The 27,532-nt window shown below is 43.4% G+C and overlaps 1 protein-coding gene across 1 annotated transcript; it reads right to left on the bottom strand.

Moving 5' to 3' along the window:
- Positions 1-1,077: 1,077 nt before the first annotated feature.
- On the bottom strand, positions 1,078-26,438 carry SELP (selectin P). The gene is made up of 13 exons (XM_023510833.1): positions 26,270-26,438; positions 24,242-24,628; positions 20,406-20,513; positions 19,762-19,947; positions 19,088-19,273; positions 18,365-18,550; positions 16,469-16,654; positions 13,791-13,976; positions 10,312-10,497; positions 4,678-4,863; positions 3,438-3,647; positions 2,218-2,403; positions 1,078-1,410 (listed from the first exon to the last, which is right to left on the bottom strand). The coding sequence occupies exons 1-13, from the start codon at positions 26,415-26,417 to the stop codon at positions 1,283-1,285; spliced, it is 2,469 nt and encodes an 822-aa protein (XP_023366601.1). The 5' UTR covers positions 26,418-26,438; the 3' UTR covers positions 1,078-1,282.
- Positions 26,439-27,532: the final 1,094 nt, after the last annotated feature.

The following is a 27,532-nucleotide window of genomic DNA, read 5'->3' as shown; positions in this document are numbered from 1 at the left end:
AGACATGGCTATAGCATTTTCATCTTAGTTGGCCATAAGGAAATCTGAAAGCAAATGGGACAAGCCCAAGAAATATGCCCTATCACCAGCAAATGAATATGTTTATTGTTTAAGATATTGGAGGATGGGTGCCCGTTGGTTCTTTTCCATTGTTCCAAAGATTCCCGGGAAAATATGTCAAAAGCAATGAAAGAACTTGGGGAGGGGGGCAGGAAAGTAGGATTCCTACTTGATTACGGAGATGAGGGTCTAGGTCTTGGAAACTCTTGCCCCTATCTTCTGAGTTTGGTTAAATAAGCACAAATTTTGCATGGAGGGAAAGCTGTAGCTCTTGGTATATCTCATTGGTCTTTTTAAGCAGAATATTTCCCTTTGTCTGTTTCAAGACGGTAGACAAAGGGGGAAATACCCATTCACAGGAGAGTATATGAAGGAGCTTGGGGAAAACAGCCTCAATGCAACAGTAGCTTTGTGAATAGAGAGAGAAAAAGCACAGGGGAACAAGTGGTTCTTCCCCTCCTGTCAATGAGCACTCTGTCAAATATTTTGACACAGCCACTTTGACGTTGCATTAATGGCCCCCATGATGTCCCCAGTCATTTTTTGTAAGGAGTGATGGAGAGCCCCATGAGCTTATGCAAGTCTTTATGACCTTATAGTTAAGTGTTTGGAGAAGATTGAAAAAGATATTTTAAACCTTCAGAGACAGGCCATTCTCTTCTTTTATTCCTAGGCCAAAGTTCTTTTTTGTTTCTTTCTTTTGTAATTTCTTTTTGAAACAGTCTCCTTCTGTTGTCCTGGGTAGAGTGCCATGGCGTCACAGCTCACAACCACCTCAGACTCGTGGATTCAGGCAATCTTCTTGCCTCAGCCTCCTGAGTAACTGAGTAGCTAGGACTATAGGTGCTCACCACAGTGCCCAGCTAGTTTTTTCTAATTTTAGTAGAGATAGGGTCTCACTCTTGCTAGGGCTGGTCTCGAACTCCTGAGCTCAAACAATCCACCAGCCTTGCCCTCCCAGAGTGGTAGGATTATGGGGGTGAGCCACTGTGCCTGCTCCAAAGTTATTTTTCTGATGAACAGTCTAAGGGACACAGTGTTTCTTTATGTACGTTAAACAGTTTCCCAAGTGATTCTGAAGGGCAGTCAGTTCTTATGATCATTTATCTTGACCTTGTTTTCTCTTAATGCAAATGTTTCACCATGTGAACTCCTGAAGTTGTGGTTTTTACTGCCCCACCCCAAATCACATGAAAAAAGAAAGCAAGGAGAAGACTTTTGCCTACTTACCTTTTCGTCTGAAACGCTTTCTTAGCAGAGCCAGGAGTGTCCCTCCCATCGCCAGACCTGTGGCAGAGGCCACTGCCCCACCGAAGTAAGTCAGGGCTTCCTGGACAGTCAGTGGTCCTGCTGCAGAACACAGATACACACATGAGGTATAAGAAACATATTATGCAAAAGAACAGTCTTCCTCTTCCAGGAAGGTCCTAAGAACTCTGAGATGCAGGATTAAGTGGGATCATCAAGGGTCCTTGGAAGTCAGAAATGCATTGCAGCAGAATGGGAAGCAGGGCTTGCTTTATTCCTAAGGCTTAGAGGCCAACTCTCATTTCCAATGAAATCAGACTAAGGACCCAATAAAAAGAATTAAAACTGCAAACACAAGAATCTTACACATAGAAGTTTGGGCAAATAAAATAAACTGTGGGTCATTTGTTTTGGCCATCAAAAATCCAGTATGCCCCCAAAAGTCGTGATGAACTGATAGGGAAAAATAGGGGGGAAAAGAGACCAATGTGATACACCTGACAAAGAGATGAGCTGAATGAAGGAAAATCTGAGGGGGGCGGTTAGAGGCAGGTGGTAAACAAAGGTCGTCTGAAATAATAAATGAGGAATCTGTGGGAAATAACTCTCAGTCTGTGACTCTTTTGAAACCTCAAGGTGTGTTACACAGAGATTATGAGGAAGTGAGAGGACTCATTTCACAAATCAGAGCACTGAGAAGGAGTGGTGATTAGCTCCGCAGAGTCGCTCAACTTGGTTCTCACCACCCTGTGCAAGGCAAGAAGATTCTGCCTGATTGATTGTGAAACACTCATTAAGCGTACAGGGGAAACCCAGTGGTGGAAAGGAAGACCACTGAGAAATACAGAGAAGAAACACTGATTTTGCTGTTTTCCGTATCAAAGTGACTAAGCCGTATGAAAAATATACCTTGGCAGGTTGGCACGGTAGTTGACCAGCGGCCGTTCCCTTGGCATTCTGTTCTTGCTGAGCCATTAAGTAGCTGACCCTCTGGACAATGGAAGGTGCAGGTTGCTCCATAGCTGAAGTCACCCCAGAGGCTGGAGCAGTTCATCATTACTGTCTGAGGAACGTGCAGTTCTGAGCATTTGACAGCTGGAAAGAATGCAAGAGAGTGGCATCTAACATGTGGCATGAAGGTGGATGAGATGATGGTTTCATGTGTAACCTGACTAGCATTGCCCATAGATGAAGCAGAACATGAGAACTCAGAAAAGATCCGAGCCACTTCCAATATTCAGGCCAACTTTCCCAGCATCACACGTTCTAAAATGCCCAGTGGAAAAATGAAAGCCCAAGAACTGGGACAGACACATAGTAGCATCAGATGAAGCCCTGCTACAGGATTGATCTATCTGCCTCCGAAAATACTCTTCATGAAATTTTTCTTTCCAAAAATGCTGTTATTCTAAATGTTATTATTACTGCACTTGTGATCAACTGGCATGTTGGTGTGTGTTTATTAAAATACATAATAATAAGTGCTCAGCATATCTGGACCCTAGAACTTTGAAGGAAGTAGAGACATCATCCTTTTTACTTTTTCAGAGAACTTCAGGTTGTTGTTATTTATGGATAGGAAATTGAAGCTCAGAAAATTAACCTTAATTCAAACAAATGTTATTGACCAATAGTGACATTTGCAAAGCACTGTGGCTTGCTTCACGGGGGATACAAAGATGAAAGAGATAGAGGACTCAGTGCTTCATGTATACAGTGATAGCTATTCAAGAGGTATCACACATGGCTTAGCTTTTTATTTAGGTCCCAATTATGATAAAAATATGGAATTTGTATACTGTCAGATGACTATCAGAATTGCGATCGGTTATTTATCATTTCACATGGCTGGTTTCATGTTTAGCATGCTTATTGTTCTGACACATTTTGGACATCTGCAAATGTTTCCTCCTTCAGGTCTTAGAGCACCAGAGCATTAGCTTGTGACATGAGGAAGGGCAGAGGTGAGGGGCCTGCTGCACTTTACTCCTTCCTGGGACTAGTGTGGATTTCCCAGAGGAGCTGACACTTGCGGTGGTCGGTGGTCGTTGTGGCTGGGAGGAATTTCAACAGGCAGGTGCAACGGCTAGACTGAGAACCTGCAGAACTGCCCGCTGCTCTCACGTTACCTCTGCAGGCTGGAGTCACTGCTGTCCATTGTCCTGAAGGCCTGCAGCTCAGAGTGCGGTCTCCCACCAGGGTGAAGCCGGCTTTGCATCCAAAGTGACAGGTGCTATTCAAACCAAAGGTTTGCAGATGATGCCTGCAGGACATGGTTCCCTGCTCGGGACTGGTGAGAGCTGGGCATCGAACCTCCCGAGCGGGAACAGACGCTATACCTGTTGTGAGGAAATGCTTCACGTTACAGAGTTCCCAGTGAAAGGAGCACCACAGAGCGGAGGTGTCTTTCACTCCTTCCATAACAAGGGAGGCTCTAGTGACATCTATTTAAGGAAGTTAAAAACTATTAATCTCAGATATAAAAAAAAGATGAAAAAAATTATTTGAAAGGTCCTTGAAGAAATGATTCTCCAGGAAAACAAACTGAGGATCAATGTTACTGATATTTTTTAAAAAGGCAGAAATTCAGTGGAAAGCCAAATAGACATGGGCCCATTGCCTGACCACTCTTGCTTTGTAGGGAGATGGCAGTGTTCTTTGGCCAAAGGTCAGCATGAAAGGTGAAGTGTGAATGATGCCACCGGCTTTGTCAGTCAGAGGCCACATGGCAGGAAGATGATGGCATCTCTGCATCTCAATTCCTTGATTTGGAAAATTAAACTAGTAACTCCAACCTTTTGTACTTTCTCTTGGTAATAAAATGATGGAGGCCACTCCACTGGCTCAGTAAAGCTTTTTAAGAGGCCAAGACTATGAAACCAAACTTCTGCTTAAGAATCGACATATCAGCAGAGCCCATAGCTCAGTGGGTAGGGCGCCGGCCACATACACCAAGGCTGGCGGGTTCAAACCCAGCCTGGGCCAGCTAAAGCATCAATGACAACTGCAACAAAAAAATAGCTGGGTGTTGAGGTGGGCCCCTGTAGTCCCAGCTACTTGGGTGGCTGAGGCAAGAGAATCACTTAAGCCCAAGAGTTTGAGGTTGCTGTGAGCTGTGATGCCACAGTACTCTACCAAGGGTGACATAGTGAGACTCTGTCTCAAAAAAAAAGAAGAAAGAAAGAATCAACAACATATCTTTGTTTATAAACATAAAAGTCCCATCACTCCTTAGAAATTTGTTAATTCCTAGGCTGTGTTTGTTAGACCCAAGTAATAGTATAATATATACCTGTCACATATAAGAACTATATAGGTGTTTGTTATTGTTGTGGAAAAATGTTCTGGAAGTAGAGCTTAGATTGTTACCTTTGCAGGTTGGCAGAGGTGCTGACCATCTTCCGGAAGTAGTGCAATCCAGATTGTTGTAACCTTCCAGCTTAAAGCCCTTGTTACAAGAGAAATGGCAGGTGGAGCCAACTTTGAATTCTCCTTGTGTGTCAGAACAATCCAGGCTGCCCTGCTCTGGAGCAAAGAGTTCTGGGCACTTGATAGCTGGAATATCAAATCAAGAGTGTCACAAACTCCAAGTTCGTTCAGAAGTTTTGTTACACAAATTTCATTCATGTATATACTTAACAAATATTAGTTGGCATCTAGTTTATTCCAGGTTTTGCTAAAAGGTGGTTATTTCACGTGTTACATATTTCTTAAATAACATATAAGGTAGGTTCTTTGCCACTGAGGGCAGTGGCAGGCATTGGGAACTTGCAGAGAGAAGTATAGGCGGAGGTCACAAAGATAAAGCCAAAGACTCTAGGAGCCACACTCAAGAAGTGACAGTGCCATTCTATTTTCTCCATACCCTCTGCTCCACGGAGCCTCGCACAGCCCCACTATCTTATCTGAATGGCTGCAGTCCACGATTTCTCTTCTACCCTTCCTCTTGCCTGAGCCTTCTTCCTCTTAGATAGCCTACCATCTTCTCAAATTCAACACATCTAAAACTGCAATGATCACTTTCTGTCTCAAACTATTTCCTCCATTTGAATCCCCAGGCTGGTTTTTTTTTTTTTTAATACCACAGCTCCATAGCACAGGAAAGCTCAAAACCTCCCAATCAATCTAAATTAGTTCCTGGAATTCCTTAAATGGACTTCACTCATTCTTGCTTCTGGCTCTTGGCTCACACTACCCTGAATTCTCTTCCATTTCCACTGGACTAAATCCTACCAGTTCTCTGCTGATCACTGTTGAACTTGTGTCCCCTGAACGCAACAACTTCTGTTTGAACTCAGATGTTGTCACATCGCATATCATACTTTCCTTCTTCTACTGGACAGAAAGTGTCTAAAACCCAAGAACCATTAATCTTTGTGTCTCTCATACTTCCCATTTCAGGATCTGCTCAATGATCACTTGCCAAGTGGATTAGTAAGTAATTTTTAATTTACTAATCAGTTTCCTCCCCAAATTGGTATTATAAACTACAACAGTTACATATTTTTGTTAGCATGGTACCTTTCTCCCCCATTAGATTCTCTGACATAAGGCTACTATTCACAAACAAATACTGGATCATTAACAGACTGAGTGACTAGTCTTTTTTTTAAAGCCCTTGCTATTCTATTATTTTAAATCCCTTCGTCAAATAAAGCTTATTTTGCTTGGCTATTCTGATTGTTAAAAACTTCTTCAAGTCTTATGTGCTGCCTCATGAAGAAGTGCTGTACCACAGTTGGCTTTTCTGTGCTGGTTCATGTGATTTGCAGGGACAGATTGTTCACTAAAGGGTCATATACTCTTATTGCATGAATCCATTCAAATAGCCAAAGTAACATACTGAATTTCAGTTCAATATTCTCAAATTGTTGACTAGTAACTCCCTGAAAATTAATTTCACTTACCAAATATTTACCAAACATGTCTATTGATATAAGTCCTAGATGCCAAGTCATCTGTAAGCATTCACTAAAATAAATTTTTCAGAATTTTTTCAGAATTTCCCAGGATTACGTCTTTAAGCCCCAGAATCTGCATAATATCAGGTGCATAAAAACAGGAACTTTGCTCTTTCAACATTGGCTCCCAGGGAATAGGAGGTTCTAAATATTTGTTAAATAAATAAATAAAGGAGTGCAATTTAATTTAGATGCATTCTAATATGTGTTTTTATCTGATTTGAAAAGGAATAAGAGGAGTTATTATTCAAAAAAAATTTATTGAGCTGATCTCTAGTATAAAATGACCGTAGGACTAACTTGAAAGGTATTACAAAGTTACAGATTCAGACTTTTGTATTTACGAAATTCTCTGAACCCTTTCAGGTATAGATTAACCTAGCGACTGTCCTAGTCCAGCCAAAGGTCTTTACATAACTTTAAGGGCTAGACTTGAACTGTGTAAGGAAGCAGGTTTTCCCATTTCAGAGGAAGTCTTTGACGAGAAAGGCTGAGTCCTAACCCAGATCTGGCATACGGTGGACTCTCAGAAAACATGGGATGAATTCAACGTATGGAGTTAGCACTGATGGGGTGGGAGTGGTGGGGTTTTGTGTAGAAAAGGTATACACCAAGCAATGATTTCTGTGTGCGACTTGAAAAAGTGATTATTTTTTAAGCTTATTCTAGATTTTGGAAAATAAACGAAAAACTATAAGAATAGAAAGCAGATAAGTGTTGCTTTTATTATATGGTTAGTGCTCTATTTTCACTGACTTCCAAGGCAGTTCTGTCCCATTGGGGTCTTCATGGGTATTTTTCTGTAACCTATTAAGTAGGTACACATGACGGCCTGTAAATTCATGAACATCTTGGTTTGTGTTATTTTAAGTAGCTTTGGTACATTCATATCTGTTTCTTCTTATTACCTCATGTTACTTGGATTGGATCTAGTTTGCTCAGTAACTTCCTAGAAAGAAGATATAGTATAAACAATAAATGTCACTGAATTGGCTATTTTAAACACAAACTTTAAAAATAAAACTAAGAATCCCCGCGGAATCAGAGAAATGTTGAGAATGAAGGAAAAAAGAAAGCCGTGAGGCAGGCCAGAGCTTGGAGGGTTCCGGTTTGCTGTATTTTAGGATGTGGATCAGCAGGAGCAGGCACAAATGTAGAATGGGGTTGGGATTTGGAACCAGGATTACCTCTCCCAACTCACGGGGAGGATGGACACTAGAAGTTGGGCCCAGCAGCCAGACATGGTCTTCAGAGGGTCAATAATAGAATGTTAAGTGGTTAAGAGATCAGTGGTCTTTATCACCAAAGTGACCAAACAGGCAGGGATAGGAAGGACACAGTCACTGGACACGAGCAGTCCAGCATGTAGATGGCATCGTGAAAGTTGGTGGAATAGCCTTCCTGGAAGGAACTTCAGGCCCTGGAGAGTGAAGGCAGAGAGGATAGTGGATGTTGGCCCTCTGTATCCGTGTGTTCTATATCCATGAACAGAACCAACCCCAGATGGAAGACATTTGGGGGAAAAAAATTCCACAAAGTTCCAAAAATCAGAGCTTAAATTTGCCATGCACCACGTGCTACAATGAATCCACGTGAATGAAGTGATGTGTGTGCATTCTGTTAGGTGTTACGAGTAGTCTAGCAGTGATTAACTATATGGGAGGACTGCAGGGTTATATGTGAATATTGCACCATTTCATTCTGCATACAGAACTTACGGATCTGCACATTTTGGTACCCAGGTGGGTCCAGGAATCAATCTCCTGTGGATACCAAGGAACAACTGTATAGGAAGAACCCAAGTCTCAGAGGACCCAGGGGGTGGGTGTTCTAACTAAAATGGAAATATTTGAGGAACCACCCTCCAAAATGAAATTTTGCATTGAACTCTTCAGAGAAAGCCTGAGAACTCCACCTGCCACATTGCCCCTGCTTACTTGGTGGTCCCTAAGCCCCTCTGATGTAGCCAGGACTCTGCAAAACAATGTGTGAAGGTCAAGGCTCTAGAGGTAGTGCTGAGGCTTAAAAATTCATGAACTCAGGCATATAGGAAAAGAGGAAGCATTTGCCTAAATCTGGAGAATAAATTTGGAGAATGAGATAGAAACACTGGTCTGAACACCAGAGTGTAATATCAGGATCAGACATGGCTGACAATTTGGGGCTTCAGTGAGCTGAAGCTGCCATCCTTCGTAGGAGTTAGTTCTTGCCACTGGGCGGGGGTGGGCTTGCAAGGTGGGAGGCAAGTTTGGAAAGGAGTGAGGGGAGACAGGGGCTTCAGAGATTTCAACCATGTTGGTTGCATCTATTTTAAACATGAATGAGATTGTTAAGGGATCTTTGATTCTTTAGCCTTAAAATAGAACCTGAGAAAATAGAGGTCATGATAAATTTCAATGGAATAAATGAATGAGAGCATGAGAAATAAATGGATGGACAGTAAACACAAGCCCTAATGTTGTCCCCCTAAATGTTCTAGATTCCTCACATGGCTTATAGTCTATCTTTCTGACAGCAGCAGGCAGCATTTTATGTCTTTTACTCTACAGAATTTTTGACTGGTGAAGAAAGCTCAGGGATGATCTTGCCCACTGCTCTCCTTTTGGAATTGAGAAAACTGAAGTGTAAGGGTGTGAATAGGACATTCTCAATGGCGCGTGACTCAGGATAGGAATCTAGCACTCATTCCGCAAAAAGGAATAAATAATATTTTAGCTATTTTCAGAAAACACTAGTAGATTTCCTCCAACGTATTCTCTCAGCTGATCACCAGGCGTTGCCATTTCTAAAGTTCATCTTAGCAGTTACAGCTGCCATCTGTGCAGCAGGAAAGAGTAAATTCACAGGTGGTTGCCCCAGGGTTTAGAAGCTCTGCCACTGGGTGGCAGTGTAGTGCAGCAGGAAAAACCGAAGCCCTAGTCGGACAAGCCTGGATTTGAAACCTGACTCTACGCCTCCTTGTAATGTGACCTTTGCCAGCTACTTATCCTCTCAAAGCCTCCATTTCTTCACCTTTAAAATGGGGGCAACACAAATAACCATCTTCAGGGTTGTTTGTGTGGACTGAATGTGATAACATATCTGAAAAAGCTGGTCCAACATACACAATAAATACATACCAGCTCTTCTTGCTGGTCTCATTATCACAGACTGACTAATACTCTGAGCAATTAACTGGAACAGTGGTGACTTTTGAAAATAAACATGAGCTACGAATGGATTAATCAGTGCGTTTCTATTTTAGAACGTAGAATGTGTTGGGTGCTTTGCCAGCAAGAGGCTTTGGGGCAGTTGAGGACAGGTGAGGTATTTGGCCCTGGCCGATGAGGATTTCCCCGAGTTCACTGTCAGCAGAGCTTGGGCTTGAGTAAGTTTTACTGGTAAATGATAAGCTTCATTCAACAGATGGTTGTCACACATCCACTTGTATTCTGTCTAGTTGCTGCCAGGGATATAAAGATGGAGAAGGCACAGCTCCTGCCTTCCAGGAGCTTATAATCCATATAGAAGTATAATAATAGTCACACTAGGATTGAATCACATCCATCCCTGAATAGCTCAGTGTCTGAGACTCAGGAGTGCTCAGTGAAGGTGAGCGAAGGGATGAATGAATGAACGAATGAATGATATATGGACCAGAAAGAGACTTTCTAAGGAAGTGAAAGTTCCACTGGCATAGCTGAGCTTCATCACTTATTAACGCTGTGACCTTGGACAAACTACTCAACCTCTCTGAGGCTGTGTTTCTTTCTCATCTATAAGTGGAGGTGGTACCGCCTTCCCTCATTATCTCAGAATTGTGGTAAGCATCAAACCATAGTGACACTGATGTGCACTGCATAAAACTGTGCAATGTTTAATGAAAGTCATTAAAAGATTATTCAGAGAGAGAGAGGAAGTTTTGATAAGATGACCATGATTTGTGGTGAGCATGCTATTTGTTTTAGCACATGTACGCTTTCATACCTGCAAATCCTCAGTGATTCTCCATTCTACAATGTCATCTGAAAAGTCACGACAAAGGACAGACCCAGGAGCCTACCTTCACATTTCGGTGGTGAGCCTGTCCAGTGTCCAGATGGAGTACAGTCCAGTCTTTGTGGTCCAGATAAAGAAAATCCCTCATCACAGATGAATTGGCATGTGGATTTATAACTGGAAGCTCCAAGAGGTTGGACACAGGTCACTGTTCCGTTCTGAGGACTTAGCAACAGTGGGCAGCTGATGGCTGTCATGAGCATGGCAGAGGAGGAGAGAAGAGATGGGTTTAGAACTTGGCAAACTGAAATCAGCAGGGTGTGTGTGTGAGAGAGAGAGAGAGAAGGAGAGAGAGAGACCTCCTCAATATACAACAGCAGCCTTTGGCTAAAGATAATTGTTCGAATCTCATGATGCTTTATCACCAGTTAAAAGTTATGGGGTGCAAAATAGCAGCAGATTAGAGTTGATTAATATCTTGTCATAATCTCTCACAAACAGCCTCAGAGGTGACTTTGAAAGGAAGCTGGGGTTCTGTTTGGGAAGACAGTGGTGTGACTCATTTCAGTTGCTCTTGGACGGGAGTGGAAGGGATTGTTCCATTGTTGTCTTCTCCAGAAACGAGCCTGATGACCTTACCAGAAAACAATGCAAACAGTGAATGGAAATGGAAGAATGGAAATGGAGTCAAATACTTTCTCCTCCTTTCCCTGACGAGGTGGTGGGAAGAATCTGTGGAAATTCAAGCTCTGTTTCCTACAGCAACACATCTCAGGACAACAACCTTCCTGAGCCTTGGTTATTTCTTATTGGACATGGGGAAAAGTAGAACCCTTGCCTTGTAAGTTAATTCAATCATGTGTAAAAGATATAATAAAAAAAATCATGGACATACAGTAGGTACATAACGTAATCAGCTGTCTGCAAATGCCAGCCACAAAAGACTCTACTTGGTTCACTTACAAAAAAAAAAAATTAAATTAGGTTTCATAGGTCTTTGCCACAGTCTATACATGTAGAGTTTGAAGTGCTAGGGAACTTGGCTGGGTCAGAGATCATCCTGTGTGACTTTTAGCAAGTCACTTAACCTCTCTGGGCCTCAGTATCTTCCCCTTTAAAATGGGGAGATAGCAATATGGAGCTCCAGGATTTTTACTCTGATCAAAAGCAAAAACATGCTGCATGCAAATGTCAACAGCTGTGAAGATGTTCCTCTGTCAGTTAACAAACAATACAGCCCAGATGAAACACACTGATGTTTAAAAGTGAAGACTTAGTGGTCACCTGGTTTAGGGTATTTCTTCTCATTGTTTGACCTGGTTGAGCCAGGTATGGCTTTAGACCAGAGACGGTGACAGTATGGCTGTCCAGGGGGCCACTTTTTGGCTGCTGACTGAAATGGGCTAAAATTTTAAGAGCACCTTTCTATTTCATTCCTTCACCTCTCCTGCTGAACTCCCTCCAGTCTGATCAGCTTGTGCAAACACCTCGTTATTTTCTGCCACTTGAAATGTCTTTCTGTATTAAGTGTGTGTGTGGAGTGGGAGAGGGAACAGTTTAAGAAGCCTGTGAACTGTAAGGACGGGGGAAGAAGGGCCGTGAGTGAGGACCTCGGGGCCATGAAACCCATTGCCAGCTCTTTTGTGGCTTTGACTTCTGCCAGCAGGGCGGGGTGCAGGGAGCATTAAAAAGGGAAATTGTCTGATAACACACTCTCAAAAGTGTCACAACATGTAGTGGATTGCAAGCCTCATGGCACCTTCCTGCCCAGCCCACATTTCGGTATTTCGCTTGATGCCTACCCAACAATAGGAGGAGAAAGTTCAGTCGGAGTAAACAAAGAGCTAAAAGCAGAAGGGAACTGGAAGGTCACAGGAAGCCGTGGTGAGTGGCAACCTCCTTGCTATGAAACGCCCCGGACAGTATGGAGAGATGAACTGTAATCTGTGCCCTGCGTGACCAAGGGTTGCCGGGACAAGTTCTGATCACTGTGATAGCCCTCCTCACCGACACCCAGCTCTTCCCAAAGGCTGAGAAAATTTGTAATGTACCCGGGCTTCAGTGTAGTCAGGATGAGCACAAAGAGGGCAAAGTCACAGAAGCACCCCGTTCTCCCAGACCCAGCTCTGAAGATGCACCCAAACCCAATTCCAGTGGCCTGCCAGACTCTGATGCTAGGGGGTGGACATCCAGTTCTGCTGGTTCATTCATCCATTCATACACTCACTGTTGACCTAGCTCACCAGGGAGGTCTGTGCACGTGTGTGCATGCTTGTGTGTGACCTAAATAGCAAGTGGTTTCCTCTTCATCAAAAATATCTATCTGCCTGATTCCACTCAGATGTTGAAGGTCTGTACAAAGTGAAAGGCATAGACATGGCAAATACTGTAGAAATGTCTGGTACTTTACCCATTTAATTTTCTTACTAAAAGTGTAAATTTATCATAAAATACCGATTGCATAGAGGGGAACGCGAGTGGGGAAAACATTGGAAGAATTCATACCAGGATGATGTTCACAGTATCTGTTTTAGGGTTAGAGTATTTAACAGAATAATTTTTCATTTCTCGATTTCCTAATTTTTCTGTAGATTTTGTAAATGAGAATAGTGCTTTTTTTCTTCTTTTTTTGAAGAAAGAGTCCCACTCTGTTGCCAGAGCTAGAGTACAGTAGTGTCACCATAGTTCACTGCTGCCTCAAACTTCTGGGCCTTCTCAGAGTCTCAAGTGGCTGGGATTATAGGTGTGTGCCACCTGCCACCATGCCTGGCTAGTAGATCTTTGTAAAGGCAACATTTGCTATAAATGTAATAAAGAGTTTACTATACTAAAGGAAAAAGAATGCAAAATAAGAAAACACACATCTATCCTTCAGTTGACAAATAGATGAGAACCAGTTCTATTTCATACAGGATGCTACCCCATGGACAGAATACAGTGGCTTTTTTATGTCAAGTACAATGCAGGTAAATTCTTACACTGAATCTGAGAATCCTATAACCTCTAGTCCATAAAGTAGTCTTATCCTCTTCCTGTCACTCTCCACTTTATCCTAAGTGGATATTTCTCTACTGTCACTCAGATCTTGGAGTATATCTGCAACTAGGACATATAAATTCAGCCTTCCCCTGCTCCCTGTTATTATGCCCCATTGTTCCTCAGAGTAAAGTGTCATGCCGGTCTTGGGACAACCATCTGAAGCAATTTTTGTTCTTCTGGTCTTTTTTCCAGATGCTATTTTTAGCCAGCTGAGAACAGTTCACTGGATTAGTGACAGGAGCCTTCCAGTCCTGGTCCTGATAAAGATAAAGACCCTGACAAGGAGTTAGCAAGGGCCTTTCCCTGTGGCCATTCCCTCTGCCTAGTCCCTGAAGACATTTGCATCTGGGGTTCTTCAGTTATGGGACGAAAGCATGAGTGAGAGTATTTATTAATTTCCCAGTCCAGTTCAAGGCAAACTCTACAGTTACCACCTTTAAAACACAGACTTTTAAAATACTGTCTATGACTACATCTAAGCTGCTAGAAAGAATGGGCTCTTACCTGGGCATTCTGGAGGAACAGCACTCCAGCTTCCGGAAGCCAAGCACTGTAGCACACTTTCCCCCACCAGGTGCCAGCCTTCGTCACAGGTGAAGCTGCAGGTTGACTGGTACCGAAAGGCACCGAAGGGGTGGGAGCAGTTCATCTGAGCCTTGCTTGGAACTGGAAGATCTTGGCACTGCAAAGCTGAGTGATGAGAAAAGAGCAGTAAAGAAACAGGAATACAGGTGTACTCATTGATTCGGACCCGGTAGCCCTTTCTACTACCAAGAACAGGTAGAAGAAAAATGAGGCTTCCTTATCTTGGAAGATGAGAGGAAGGTCACTTAGTTACAATGGCACATCAAAGAGTCTATTAGGAAAAGCTAAATCATTATTGAGCCTTTTGGCAATGTGTGTCAATAATATTTACACCCGTACTTTTGGGCTCAAGAATCTATGCTAAGTATGTAATCAAGATGCATATGAAAGTCATTTCAGAGTTTTGTGTTTTGGCTTTTTTTAGACAGAGTCTCGCTTTGTCACCCTCAGTAGGTTGCTGTGGCATCACGGCTCACAGCAACCTCCAACTCTTGGGCTCAAGTGATTCTCTTGCCTCAGTCTCCCAAGTAGCTGGAACTACAGACACCGGCCACAACACCTGGCAATTTTTTGTTACAATTGTCATTGTTGTTTTAGCTGGCCCAGGCCAGGTTCAAACCTGCCACCCTCGGTGTATGTGGCTGGCACTGTAACCACTGTGCTATGGGTGCCAAGCCAATTCAGAAAATTTTTTTTAAATTAAGACATTAGTGTAAGAACAACATACAGTATGGAAAACAAATAGAAATGCCACTAATGAAAGTCAACTATGCTGAGTCCAGGAACGAGATATTAAAGGTCATTAAAAATGATATAGTTTGCTTTGGAAAGCTGTAAGAGGTATCTCAATGAATAACATTAAATGAAAAAGCAGAATTAAAATTTTAATATGTTAGTCTGGAGGAACAGCGCTGCAGCTCCCAGGTCTCAACTATATAAAAGAGATGATAATATGTGAAGCACGCCTTTCCTCACCTGTAACTCACCAGTTACAATGGTAATAATTGTAACTATCTCCTAGGTCAGACTAAATGAAATCCTAGAGAGTGCTTAATAAATATTAGCTGCTATTATTAGTAGCAGTAGCAGCGGTGGTGGTGGTATTAGAAGCAGCAGCAGCAGTAGCAGTATTACTGAGGCTGTCCATCAGAGGTAGACCTTAAGGGCTAGAAGGGAGTTACTCAGTCCACAGCTCTGGATGCTTAAGAGACCGTCTAACTGTCTGCTCTGGACAATTAGCCATTTCCTTGCCTAGAGAGAAGAATGGCTCAGGTGATCCCTGATGCTTCCTTTTAAGTACATCTAAGGGCTCTTAGAACATCCACAGTATATCCCATTGCCCTCACTGGGTCTCACCAGCATGGTGCACGGCCGTTTATTCTGTCATGACCTTTTTTGTTCTGTTTTTTGATATTTTTATTATGGCAAATACAGAGAGCATAACATTTACCCTTTACCATGTCACCAATATTAAGCGTACAGTTCAGTGGCATCAAGTACATTCATGTTATTGCACAAGCATCACCACCATCCAGCTCCAACATCCTTTTCATAATCTCAAACTGAAACTCTGTGCCCATTAAACCATAATTCCCCTTTCTCCCCTCCCCCCGGCCCCTGGCAGCCAGCGCTCTGCTTTCTGTCTCTGTGATTTTGAGGAACTCTTAAGTTCCTCACTTAAGTGATCGTATAGTTTATGTGAGTGGCTTGTTACACTCAGTATAACGTCCTCAAGATTCATCCATGTTTGTAGCATAGGTCAGAATTTCCCTCCTTTTTGAGGCTGAATAATAATAATTACATTGTACGTGTTGCCATATTTGACTTACCCCATCATTCACTGATGGGAATTTTCATGCTTCCTACTTTAACTATTGACTAATGCTGCAAACTCAGGCGTACAGCTATCTCTTCCAGACCCTGCTTTCAAACCACGGCCTCATCTTAAAATCAGGTATACATGGACCAAGGAGAGTCATGTACATTTCCCAGGGTTCTGGTAAACAAGAACATAAAATGTCCAAACTGTACTTCTGGAACTTGACTCCTAATGCTAATGACTCCCCGGTCTTGGTTCTGTAAGAGCCAAATGTTGAAAAGCTGAAATACTGAAAGAGGATCATTTGTCACATCAAATACCTATGATTTATTAGGTAATATTATCCTCATCATTATTTTCCCTATAAAGCTTATGGGAGTTTTAAAGTTGCTTCTACATATATACATGATAGGGACCAGGGAGATAAGGCCCCCCTGTTTTACAGGAGACACGGAGCCGAGCCTCAGAGGGGCCCCAGTTTTACTGACAGGAAATGACAGAACTGGACTAAGCACCTTGCCCTGCACTCTCCCTTTCCCCTGCGTTGCTTAGGCCCATTGGCTCCTCCCACCACAGCCCCTTCCCGCCAGTGCAGCCCCACGTGTCAGTGGTGCAGCCCTCACCTTGACTATGGTCGCATTGTGCCTGGGCCTGGCTTTGCCCACCCCTTCCTCCCTCCTGCCAGGCACACCCAGGGCCAGCACGTGCTAGGACTTGGTGCAGGTGCTGACACCTTTGATGAGCTGCGACGCACAGAACATTACGACTGTCACGATACCTTGACAAACAGGGGCTGGCGCTGTCCACTGTCCCGAGTCAGCGCACTGAACTATGTCAGCTCCTCTCAGCTCGAAACCCTCAGCACAGCGGAAGCTACAGCTGGTGTTGTGCCGGAATTCTCCCGAGGATGGCGAGCAGTCCATGCTTCCGTGGACGGGACTCCCCAGTGGCTCACACGAAGTGGCTAAATAGAAAAATCCCCTTCTGTAACTGGGTAACGGAAGGGCCCAGTTCTTCCTCAGGAAGACCTCCCTGGGATGATGCATTTTTCCTACCCGCATTGTCAGTGTGTTGAGAACCCCAAATCTTTCATTTTCCAAAGGGAAGCTGCCTGGCGCGCCTTCGCAGGCCCCTCTTTCCCTGGTTCACTCTCCCCGCCTCTCAGGTCTCAGCCCAGCCTTCACTTGGGAAGCCCTCTCTGGGAGGAGCTTGGATGGACGCAAGCCCATCCCAGTTCAGGGGTGGGAGCACCTCCAAACTGCTCCCACAGCCCCTCTGTTCTTCTGTTACTATTCATACGCCACCGTCACTCTTTTTCATTCCACCCCAGTCTCCTGAAGGCTGTGATCAGTCACCGAGTTGTACTTCAAAGCTTAGCACAGTGTTTTCCACAGCAAAGGTCGTCATTCAGTATTTATTGACATTAGCTTAGCCAGGTGTCACGGTGGGCACCTAGAGTCCCAGCTGCCTGGGAGGCTGAGACAAGGGGATCACTTGAACCCAGGAGTTTGAGCTTGCTGTGAGCTATGATGACAGAGCACCCTATCCCAGCACGACTGTGTCTCAAAAAAAAAAAAAAAAAAAAAAGACATCTATGAAATTGAATCTGGGCAGAGGAGATACGGAAAAAGCTCGGACGTAAAGGGCAAAAGCTGGGCTCGTGTATTATTGTTGACATTACTACTGAGCCCTGTAACATGATCCCAAATGGGCTTTGCCTCTGGTGCACAGGATGTCATCCTAATTAGAGTTTGCCTGCCAAGTGAGCACAGCCCGCATTGAGTTTCTGAGCACAATTAAGCCGGGAGTGACCTCAGTCCTGATGAAGATTGGTTTCCTCAGGCTCTTCCTTGATGAAGCATTTCATTTCCAGGTTATTCTTGGGGCTTTGCAGAGTATACAGACCACTCTCTAATCCTGGGCTTTGACCTCTGGTTTTTACAGATCAGGGCATTTAAAAATAAAAGATCTCTATTGATTCTTTCTTACCTTATAGATGGGAAGGTGACGTTCAGAAATGTTAAGTGACTTCCCTGAACCCTCATGGCTTGACAGTAAAGAGAGAGCTGGGCTTGTCATCTAGGTCCAGTCTGGGAATTCTCTAACCCACCTTGAATTTCCTATTCTCTGATGACCCCTGTCTGCCTTATAAGTTGTGGGAGTGAGGCAGTTGCACAGAATTCAGTTTGGGGGTGTTATAATTGCCTACCATTGCTTCTCATACTTTTCTGATGCAATGTTCTTTTGTTCCTTTGTCAAAAGCTACCTCCAAAGACTACAGGGGACTCTCTCTCTTAGCCATTTCGGCTGCTGCTCTGACTGCCTCTCAAGTACAGAACATTGTCTCACAGCTTGGATATGCAAGTGGGACAGGAAGGGAGGGAGAAAAGGAGCAGAAACAAAAATTGAGCAAGCGCCCAACTCTGTGCTGTGTACTGCAAACATGCTATTTAATTGTAATATGCTTAATTCTTATAAAAAAAAAAAAAAAAACCTTGCAACTCTTAGCTCCATTTCACAGATGAGGAAACCATCGTTCCCAGAGGTTGAACAAGTTGCTTCAGTGTCTGAGCCTAAAAGAGGTCACCCTGACATCAAGAGCCCTTGCTTGGTCTTTCTACTGTGCCCAGGGTCCTTCTTGGATTAACTGGGGGCTGCCAAACAAAAATCTTACCCTCACAGGCTGGCAAGGGTGCAGTCCACTGGCCAGAGCCGATGCACTGGAGTGTGTCTGAACTGCTCACATGGTAGCCAGGCTGGCACTGAAATTTACAGCTGGAGCCATATGCAAAGGCAGCCAATGGGTGAACACAGTCCATGGTTCCTTGTCTGGGGGCTTCCAGGGGCTGACACTGCACAGCTGGATAAAGAAGGAGAAAGGTATTAGGAAGGAGAAAAAAGCCTGCCCACAGCTGGAGACCTACAGTAGTACAGCTTCTGGGAATAGGGTTGAAACTAGGAAGAGGCCAGTGACCCATCCTCAGGGTCACCTGAATCCCTTAAAGATGCCGATTCCTCCAAGCTCCATCCAGTCTTAATGCCCTCTATTCACCATTCCTTGGTAAACCTGTCCTGGAGGTGTTCTAGAGTCTACTCACGGATGCCAGTGCCGTCCTTTCCCACCTTACATGAAACTTATGAATAAGGCCATTCTGAAACTGTGGATTGTGAGTTTGGGGGGAGGGAGGACTTTTACATTTTATTTATAGTAAATTCAGCCTTTTGTTTTTCTAAAGTTTGACACCGTTTTCTCGTCCCAGACTAACACAATCTAGCCGGGGGCAGCTGGAAGGAGAGTTAAATTTTGGCAATTCAGGCTGATCAGTTTTATCTACAGGCCCAGCAAGGACTGGGCACAGTAGACACTATACGTCCTGTACTACGGCCTGAAACCCACCTTTGCACACTGGTGCTGGGGCTGTCCACACCCCTGAGGCTGTGCATTGCACCATCTCTGGCCCGACTAATGCAAATCCCTCTTTACAACTGAAGCTGCAGCTGGACTGGTACTGAAACGCTTCTGCCGAGTGAAGACAGGTCATGCTTCCTTGTTCAGGAGGCTTGAGGGGAGAGCACTGCACAGCTGAAAAAAGAACCACAGGACCATTGTGTGAGTTCCAGCACCCTGGAAGCCTCTGGTTTCTACAGCAGCTACACCTTCCCCAAGAGGCCGGCAGGCTAACGTGCTCCATTGGTCAAATGAGACTGTTGGTTATGGTTTGAAAGATCCAAACACCTTTTCTTCTCATTTAGAGAAGCACAAGCAGAGTGATCAAATTCATAGTACTCAATCTGTGCGTCCTCCCTCATCAGTATACTCTGTTCACTCTGTAATTAAGAAAGGGAAAGGTCCCTTGGTAATGTTTTTGTCTGAGAATCAAGAAGGAAAGTCACTCTACAGATAGAAAATACCAGGAAAATCAAAATTAGTGTTCGTCTGATCGACAAGTACGGCGATAACCAGAATTTTCCATTTAACACAGATGCTCATTAGGCAGCTCGTCGGCCCTGTTTCCCCCACCCTCCAAATTTCAGTCAGCAGTGAGGCTGGAAAGAGTAAGGTCTACACACCTACACACTGCGGAGGCTTATTCGTCCAGGTTCCAGAAGCCAGGCAGCCCAGCTCGCTGGGCCCATTCAGCTGGAACCCTTCCCGGCAGTGGAAACTGCACCGTGAGTTGAAAGAGAAGCTTCCCAGGGGATGGCTGCAGTTCACAAGGACGCGTGGCGGGAGGTCAAATTCTCCACACTCCCTGACTGCGGGAGATAAAATATTGATTCTTTTTTCATTGCAGAGGTAAAGCAGCTGGAATTATTTGTGTAACCCTCTGCACTCTAACTTTGTAAGCTTCCAACCCGAGCTGTCCATCTTCACTTGGCTCCTTTGTCTTTGCTACCTCTCGGGAAATGTTCATTCTTTCACTGGTTTTTATGTCAAACGAGTAAACTAGTTGGCAAGAGTTCTCTTTGTTTGGCTTCCTTTGCTTTTCCCCTTTCTCTTTCAAAATTTAATGAGTTATTATTTTCTCTAAGAATAAAAATGTTTTTACGCAGAAGGTGGGTCTAGGGGCAATTTGGGTGGAGCAGACAGATGATAGGGGATGCCTAGGACTAGCCTGTGCTCACCGGGGTGTCCCCAATGTGATCTGCTTCCTGGCATCACATCTGGCATAAGACCAGTAACCCAAATAATACCGGCAGGAGGGAAGCCTCACCATATTCACATTCTGGCCCGTAGAAGCCAGGGTAGCAGGAGCAGGTGTGGTTCCCAATGGTCTCGATGCACTCCCCTTGGTTGCTGCAGGACGTGTCCTGGCAGGAGGCTGCATAGAAACAGAATCGTGAACATGTGCAGGAGATGTGAAGAAAACCTGGATTCTTATGTTAAGCCACTCTCAGCCTCTCTCAGGTAGGACTGAGCTTGCCAGACTACCGAGAACCACGGTGTCATCTGGAGAGGCAAGGTGTTCTGTGCAGAAGGCGTCACAGGAGTATTACACGGCTCTCATTTCACACTTGGTGTTTCCTAAGGGGGGCATTGCTATGTGTGGACACAGAGGGACAAATGGAGCCACTGATAGATGTGCAGACAAAGAACTTTCTCTACGTGGCACAAAATGCATTGTGGTTTTCTAACCAAGAGCTATGTTCGTTGTGTTGAATTATCATGGAAGTCCTCATGCCACATGTTACAGCATAGAGGTTAGGAAATAGATGTGGGGGTCTATGTGTTGCACAAATAGGATCTGAATCCTGGCATTTCTTCCTGCTCACTATGTGGCCGTAGCAAGTTACTTCTCTGAGCCCAGTTTATACAGTCAGGGCCCAGACTCTTCCACCTTTTGTTTGCTTTAAATCTGTGTCCACTGCCTGCCATATGGGCGTTTGGCAGAGGAGCCCCGGAACAAAATGAGATGTTAAGACCTGCTCCAAGTCAAGGACAAACAACCCTAAGAGGGGATTTTTCTCAAGCTAAACATGCCAGGCTTAGAGGGTACAGACCATGGCTCACCTGTGAGGACCTCCGCACTTAGTCCATGACCCTCAGTGACAATAGACAAAGGCTAGGGTTTCTTTCCTACCAAGAAGTCCTTGAGGGTATTTGTACTTGGTGGAGGATCAGGATTAGAGTGGATACTATGAAAGCACTGAGAATGTTTTCAGTGATTTTTTTTTGATGGAGTCATGGTTGGGGGCAAGGTCTGGGGCAGGACTGCTTTCTGGTGGTCATTCCCTCTGCACTAAGCCCTGGCCATGTGTTGGTCCACTTTGGGGTTTGTTACAAGAGGAAATCCCTATGTCACAGAGAGTGTCCTGCCAGTGATGACTACCGTTTCCTCTCAACTCTGAGATGAAATAATTCTATAAACCATGCGAACTTCTACAAGAGGAACTTCCCCCATGGCAGCCAGTGAGTTTGGTGCAGCGGCACTGAGACATGTGAAAGGGTTCCAGGTAAAGAGAAGATGCAGGAGGCAATAGCAGTTGGTAGATGCAAGATTGGCCACATCTTCCATCCTATCTACCTTGCCCTAACCTTGACCCCACTAGTACCTTACAGCCGTAACACTTCCCTGCCTTATGTTCTTGGAGCATGTAAGTTTTGCCTTGATTGTGGCTTTCTGGGAATATCAGAATTCTAAAATTTTTTTTTAAACCAGGCAATATTCTGTACTCTACCCCACTTTGGGGCTTCCAGGTGGGTTAGCAACTTGTCTATTCTTTTAGATGGATTTACAAGGAGGAGAATAATGATGATTCAGTGAACAAATCTCCTTTTTGATTATCTTGTTCTGAGGTCTAACAAAAATCCTGGCATTTAGAAAATTATTCCAAAAATACTTAATCTCTTGTAGCAGTACACTGGAGAAGTCTGTAATATGTATGTAATATGCCATGTGATATCAAAAGTAGTATTAACAATGGCTGGATACTTTCTGAAAAGCCCTAGTACATATTTATTTCTCATCTATTCCCACAGAGAATTGATGGTTCCCTCCAACCTTTACATTTTTGATGGCAAAATGCCAATAAACAGCAGCGGCTATCTAAAGTATTAACTTGGTAGGGAAGGAGCCCATCTGTGATCAGGTGAAATCACTCCAATTAGTGATGTCGGCCATCCTTGCAGCTTAGAGGAATGGCATCACTTATGACAGTTATTTTCAATCTCTTTTCTATCTTGACACTTTTTGGTAAGCTTTGTTGGGGAAGACTGCCTTGCAGAAATGGATGTTGAAGGTTGGGTGAGGAGACAGGAAATCAGTGGCATATTGAAACAGCTATTGGTAGTCAAGATAATCTGATAAAGGACAGTTCTAGAGAGGCAGCGCCTAGAAAGGGGTAAAGAGCCAGCCAGGAGAGCAGTCAGATGAACAATATACTGCCCATCCTGGTCGGTGGATAAGTGGTCATTAATTAATTAGTATATAAATATGTTATTTATAAAATGAGATGTGACTACATGACAGTGCGTTCATGCATGTGCTTTCCCTTAGCTAGGAGGTTTGGGTGAGGAGAGGGAAAATGTAGAAGGAGTAAGCTGCATATTCCATTCCAAATGTGTGTTGTTGAAGGAGTCCAAGTGGGAGTGTTTAAAATCTGAAGAATTCAGAACATACATAGCAAAGTGTGGCATGTGTAAGAAGATTTATCAAAGAAGGTCTAGAGTACTTAAGACTCATGTTCAGGACAATCCATACTCTCTCTAACCAAAGAGTCTGTGCACTGCAAGGTACAGAAGGGACCTTCAGATAGGAAGCAACATCAGAAAGATGGGATGAGCTCTGGCACCAGGCTCCTGACTCCAGGAGGACCAAGCTTTCAGGCATGTCTGCTTCCTCTGGACCTGGGGGAACCAAGAGTCAAATATACCCCCAAGATCTAACCTTCAGTTACTTCTTCCCTTTCCTGGCTCCACCACCACCACTGAAGTTCAAAGGATATGGACTTTGGATGTATTATTGTAGACAAACTATAAAGCATTTGCTATTCTTAGTTATGGACTCAAATTGTTTCATAAAAATGCAAAGGAAAGAATGGGAGGGCATAGATGGCTAAAAAACACCAATTTATAGTCAACCCAGGTTTGAAACTGGCCCCACCATCAACTAGTTTAGAATCTTGGGCAGATTCCTTAAAAGCTTCTGAGCCTTTTCCTCATCTGCAAAATGAGGATAATAGAAGGAACTGATTAATGATGTGGTCATAAAGACTAAATACAACTAATAGGAAGGGACAAATGACACATGCAGTGAATGAACTAATAACAATGCCTGGAACACACCAGCATTCAAGAGATACCAGTTACAGCTGTGTCCCCCAGGGGCCAGGGCTAGTCCCTCTCAGTTTGTACTTTCTCTTACAGGAGACCATCGTGGTAGAAAGAGGCCCCAGACCTGTAATTTAGGAGTCTGGTTTCCAGTCCTACCTTTGCTTGTCCTGCTCTACATGCAAAGTTTGGAGAAACCAAAATTTCTTGACTGTTCATCAGTTACAAGATGAGAGGGGTGAGCCAGATGATATTAAATTCCCTGTGAGTTCAAACAGTCATTCTTTTCTAATCTTGGTCTTATATTCTTCAAGATACTCACTAGTGCTAATTATTTAACAGTTTACTCTTGATTTCATGTCCCTGCCTTGGTGACTCCATGATATTGACCTAGCAGTTACAGAGGGCACCCAGGGAAGGTGTTTCTGTTTTTATTTTATTTTATCATTTTTTTTTTTTTGAGGCAAAGTCTCATTCTGTCAACCTGGGTTAAGTGCTGTGATGTCATAGCCCACAGCAACCTCAAACTCCTGGGTTCGAGTGATCATCTTGCCTCAGCATCCTGAGTTGTTGGGACTACAGGTGCCAGCCATATACCTGGCTAGTTTTTCTATTTTTAGTAGAGATGGGTTCTCCACTCTTGGTCAGGCTGGTCTCGAACTCCTGAGCTCAGGCAGTCCACCCTCTTGGGCCTCCCACAGTGCTAGAATTACAGGCATGAGCCACATGCTAGCTTTGTTTTCATTTTAAATCCTCAAATTTCAAAGAGAGGAGACCTACCTTTGTAGCACAGGGCCAGCTTTCTTTTCCAGCAAGGCTCATCGTTCCACTTGCCGGGGGCTGACTCACTCTTAATGTACATCTCCACACAGTCTTGGTTGTTTTTCTTGTTGTTGGGCTCATTGTCGGCCCAGTTCTCCGCCTCTGGGGTGAGAGTCTTATTGGTTCCCACCCAGGTCCACTTATTATTGATCTTTCGGATCCCAATCCAGTAATAAGAGCTGTAGTAGGGGATGACATCATTGAGGTAGGCTATCTCATTTTTATTCTGGATGGCCACTAAATCTGTGTATTCCTTCTTGCAGAATAGCCTGGAAAAATTCCATGAGTATGCTTTCGTACTGTAATGATAGGTCCACGCTTCTACTTCTTTCTGATTTGTTAGTTCTAGATTAAAGGAGAGCAAATGTCAGGTTGAGGAGGCTGTGATCAAATCAAGTACACTTCCGCATAGTCAGATGAGCCTTTGACCAGAAGATGAATACCGCAAACGTGACTATTTTATGTCTAATGTGGTTGTTTGAAGGGGAAAGAGTGATTTCCACCTTTCACTTGAAAGTGTACATGAAGTCAGAATAGAAAAAACAAATGCCCTCTTCTGAGGATACTTGGTGTTAAAGATTTGGAATCATGAGATATCAGAGTTAGAATGGACCTCGGAGGTCATGGAATTTGCTCCTCTTCTTTTATAAGTGAAGGAGACATATTTGGTAATTTGCCCAAGGCCAAATTAAGTAACACACAAAGTGTCTTAAGGACAGGTTCTGTCCCTTCATGTGGCAAGTTAAGATGCTTTATGACCTAGGGCCGACCCATTGGCCCCGCCGCATTGCCTGCTATGTTTGCCCCCTTCGCAAAGCAGAACTCCCAGTTGTGTGTCTTTGCACATTCTCTCTGTGCTATCCTGGCTGCCCTCCCCTCCCATGCCTGGTAAACTTGATTCCCCTGCTTTCCATGACTTCTCCTGGTAGGCTCAGTGTTCTCTCCTCCAGGCCCCTGTGCACCTGGTCCCCACCTCCACCACCTTAATTACCATGTGCCATGATGTCTACCTCTGCTAGATTGTGAATCCCTGATTTTTCTATTTTTACCTCTCGATCCTTAGCACCAAGCATAGAGTTTAACACCTAATAGACATTCGGTAAATGCTTAACTGAATGAAAGCCAGGATTAGAAATCTGATATCTTGCCGTGCAATTTTATATTCATTCCATTCTCCTTGATCAATTATTCTGCTTCCTCCACTTCTGCTTTCTCACTCATTAAGATAGAGCACAAACAGCCCTTCTTTATAAGTGTCTGCAATATCAAATGAAATTAAAAAAATTGCCCTTCAAAAGTATAAAGATGCTATGATGCAAATTATTGTTATCATAACCTCTAGGAGTTCACCCGGGGCAGAGGAGGCCAGTTCCCACATGGAGAGGTGTACAATGCAAGTAATCAGGCCTGGAAATGGCTCCCTTTCCTGTTTATAAAGGCCTGTTTCTATTCAACCCTCTCCTCTGCAGCCTGCACGAGGGCCGACTGTGTTTGTACCTCCCTCACTGACACCTCTATAGCATTGTTTTGCCTTACTTTATTCTGATATAGCCAGTGCTGCATTGTGACTTTCTCGAACCCTAGGCAATTTTATCTTTGTAGGACTCTTTCTCCATAATAATGTATTTAAAACTATTTTTTGCAAATGCTTTGGTATAAAGACAAATCTATTACTATATGTCTCAAACATTTTCTTTTACTTCAAAGAAAATTATTATAAAAGAAATTCAACCATTTTTGTGAGTCCCTGAAATTATGGGCCCTGTGCCTAACTAATAAATTGGCCCTGAATGTATCAGTTTAAGTTCTTTCTGAAGCCTTTTCTACCGCTATGATGGTATTGTGTACATTTTTCTTCCAGCAATCTGGGCTTGGACTGTTTTCCTATGCTTCCCACAACAGGGTACAATTCTTAACTTCTCCCAATGAGCTCTGGGCTCTACCCTAATTATACAGGGCTAAGTGAAGGGTTAGCATAAAGTTTACCAGAGATCAGGGCACTGAAGCAAAGGAGTTGGGTAGCACCAATGACAACTTGCTGGAATCTCTGGTTCCAGATGGCTTTGAAGCAGCTGGCCTGTAACAAGAAAGAAACAACAACAACAGCAACAACAAAATTCCTTTTAGCATCCATATACCACCAACATGGCCAAAAAGATCCTGGTTGATGACTATGTTGAGTTATAATTCTGCCTATTTCCACTGGGAGGATAGCTCAAGCCCTCCACCTCCTTCTTGCTCCTTACCCCTCTGCTTCTGAGTCCTACTCTAGATGGACACTGTCACTGAGGGCAGAGTTCATTTCTTCATTCATTGAACAAATATCTATTGGGTACGTTGTGCCACCAATAGTTTTTTTAAGATATATTTTTAATATGTATGTAAGAAAAAATACTAACACATGAAAAAAAAATACACATGAATATGACTGCCGTTATTATGCAATAATCTCCTTTTAAAAACTGGCATATCATACCCAATAATAATTAAAAGTTCCATGACTGTCACTAAAAGTTACTACAGAACTTAAGCGGATATAATTCAGGACCAATTTATCTGTTAGGGATAGGCCTATGATACTTTCAGAGACTCACAAAAATAGTTGAATTTCTTTTATAATAATTTTCTTTGAGGTCAAAGAAAATGTTTTAATACCTGAGAACTCCCTGACTCACACAAATACTGTCTAACCTACACTCTGTTTCCTGGAGTACCAATAATTATGCTATATTGTGTAATACATCTATTTGGTAATATTGATCTATATTTTATCTTATTGTCTTTCCATTTCAGCATTAATTGGTAATACTATTTAGTTTAGTTTTTTTTTTTTTTTTTTTTTGCAGTTTTTGGCCAGGGCTGGGTTTGAACCCACTACCTCTGGTATATGGGGCCAGCACCCTACTCCTTGAGCCACAGGCACCACTCCCATTTAGTATTTCTTAATATATACAATAAACATATTCACCTTGGATCTATAACAACTATTATTTTTTGTGAGCTCCCTTCTGTTGGAATTTAGTCAAATCTATGAATATTTAAAATGTCTTGGGTTTTTTGTTTGTTTTGTTCTGTTTGGGTTTTTTCCTTTTTTGTGTTTTTAAGACAGAGTCTCATTCTGTGGCTCTGGGGTTGAGTGCTGTGTCATCATCATAGCTCACAGCAACCTCAAACTCCTGGGCTCAAGTGATCCTCTTGCCTCAGCTTCCTGAGTAGCTGGGACTACAGGCACCTGCTATGACAGCTGGC

This window comes from Otolemur garnettii, unplaced genomic scaffold, assembly GCF_000181295.1.
Source record: "Otolemur garnettii isolate 467f Iridium unplaced genomic scaffold, OtoGar3 scaffold00016, whole genome shotgun sequence".
NCBI lineage: Eukaryota > Metazoa > Chordata > Mammalia > Primates > Galagidae > Otolemur > Otolemur garnettii.
This window is presented reverse-complemented; position numbering and strand designations above follow the sequence as displayed.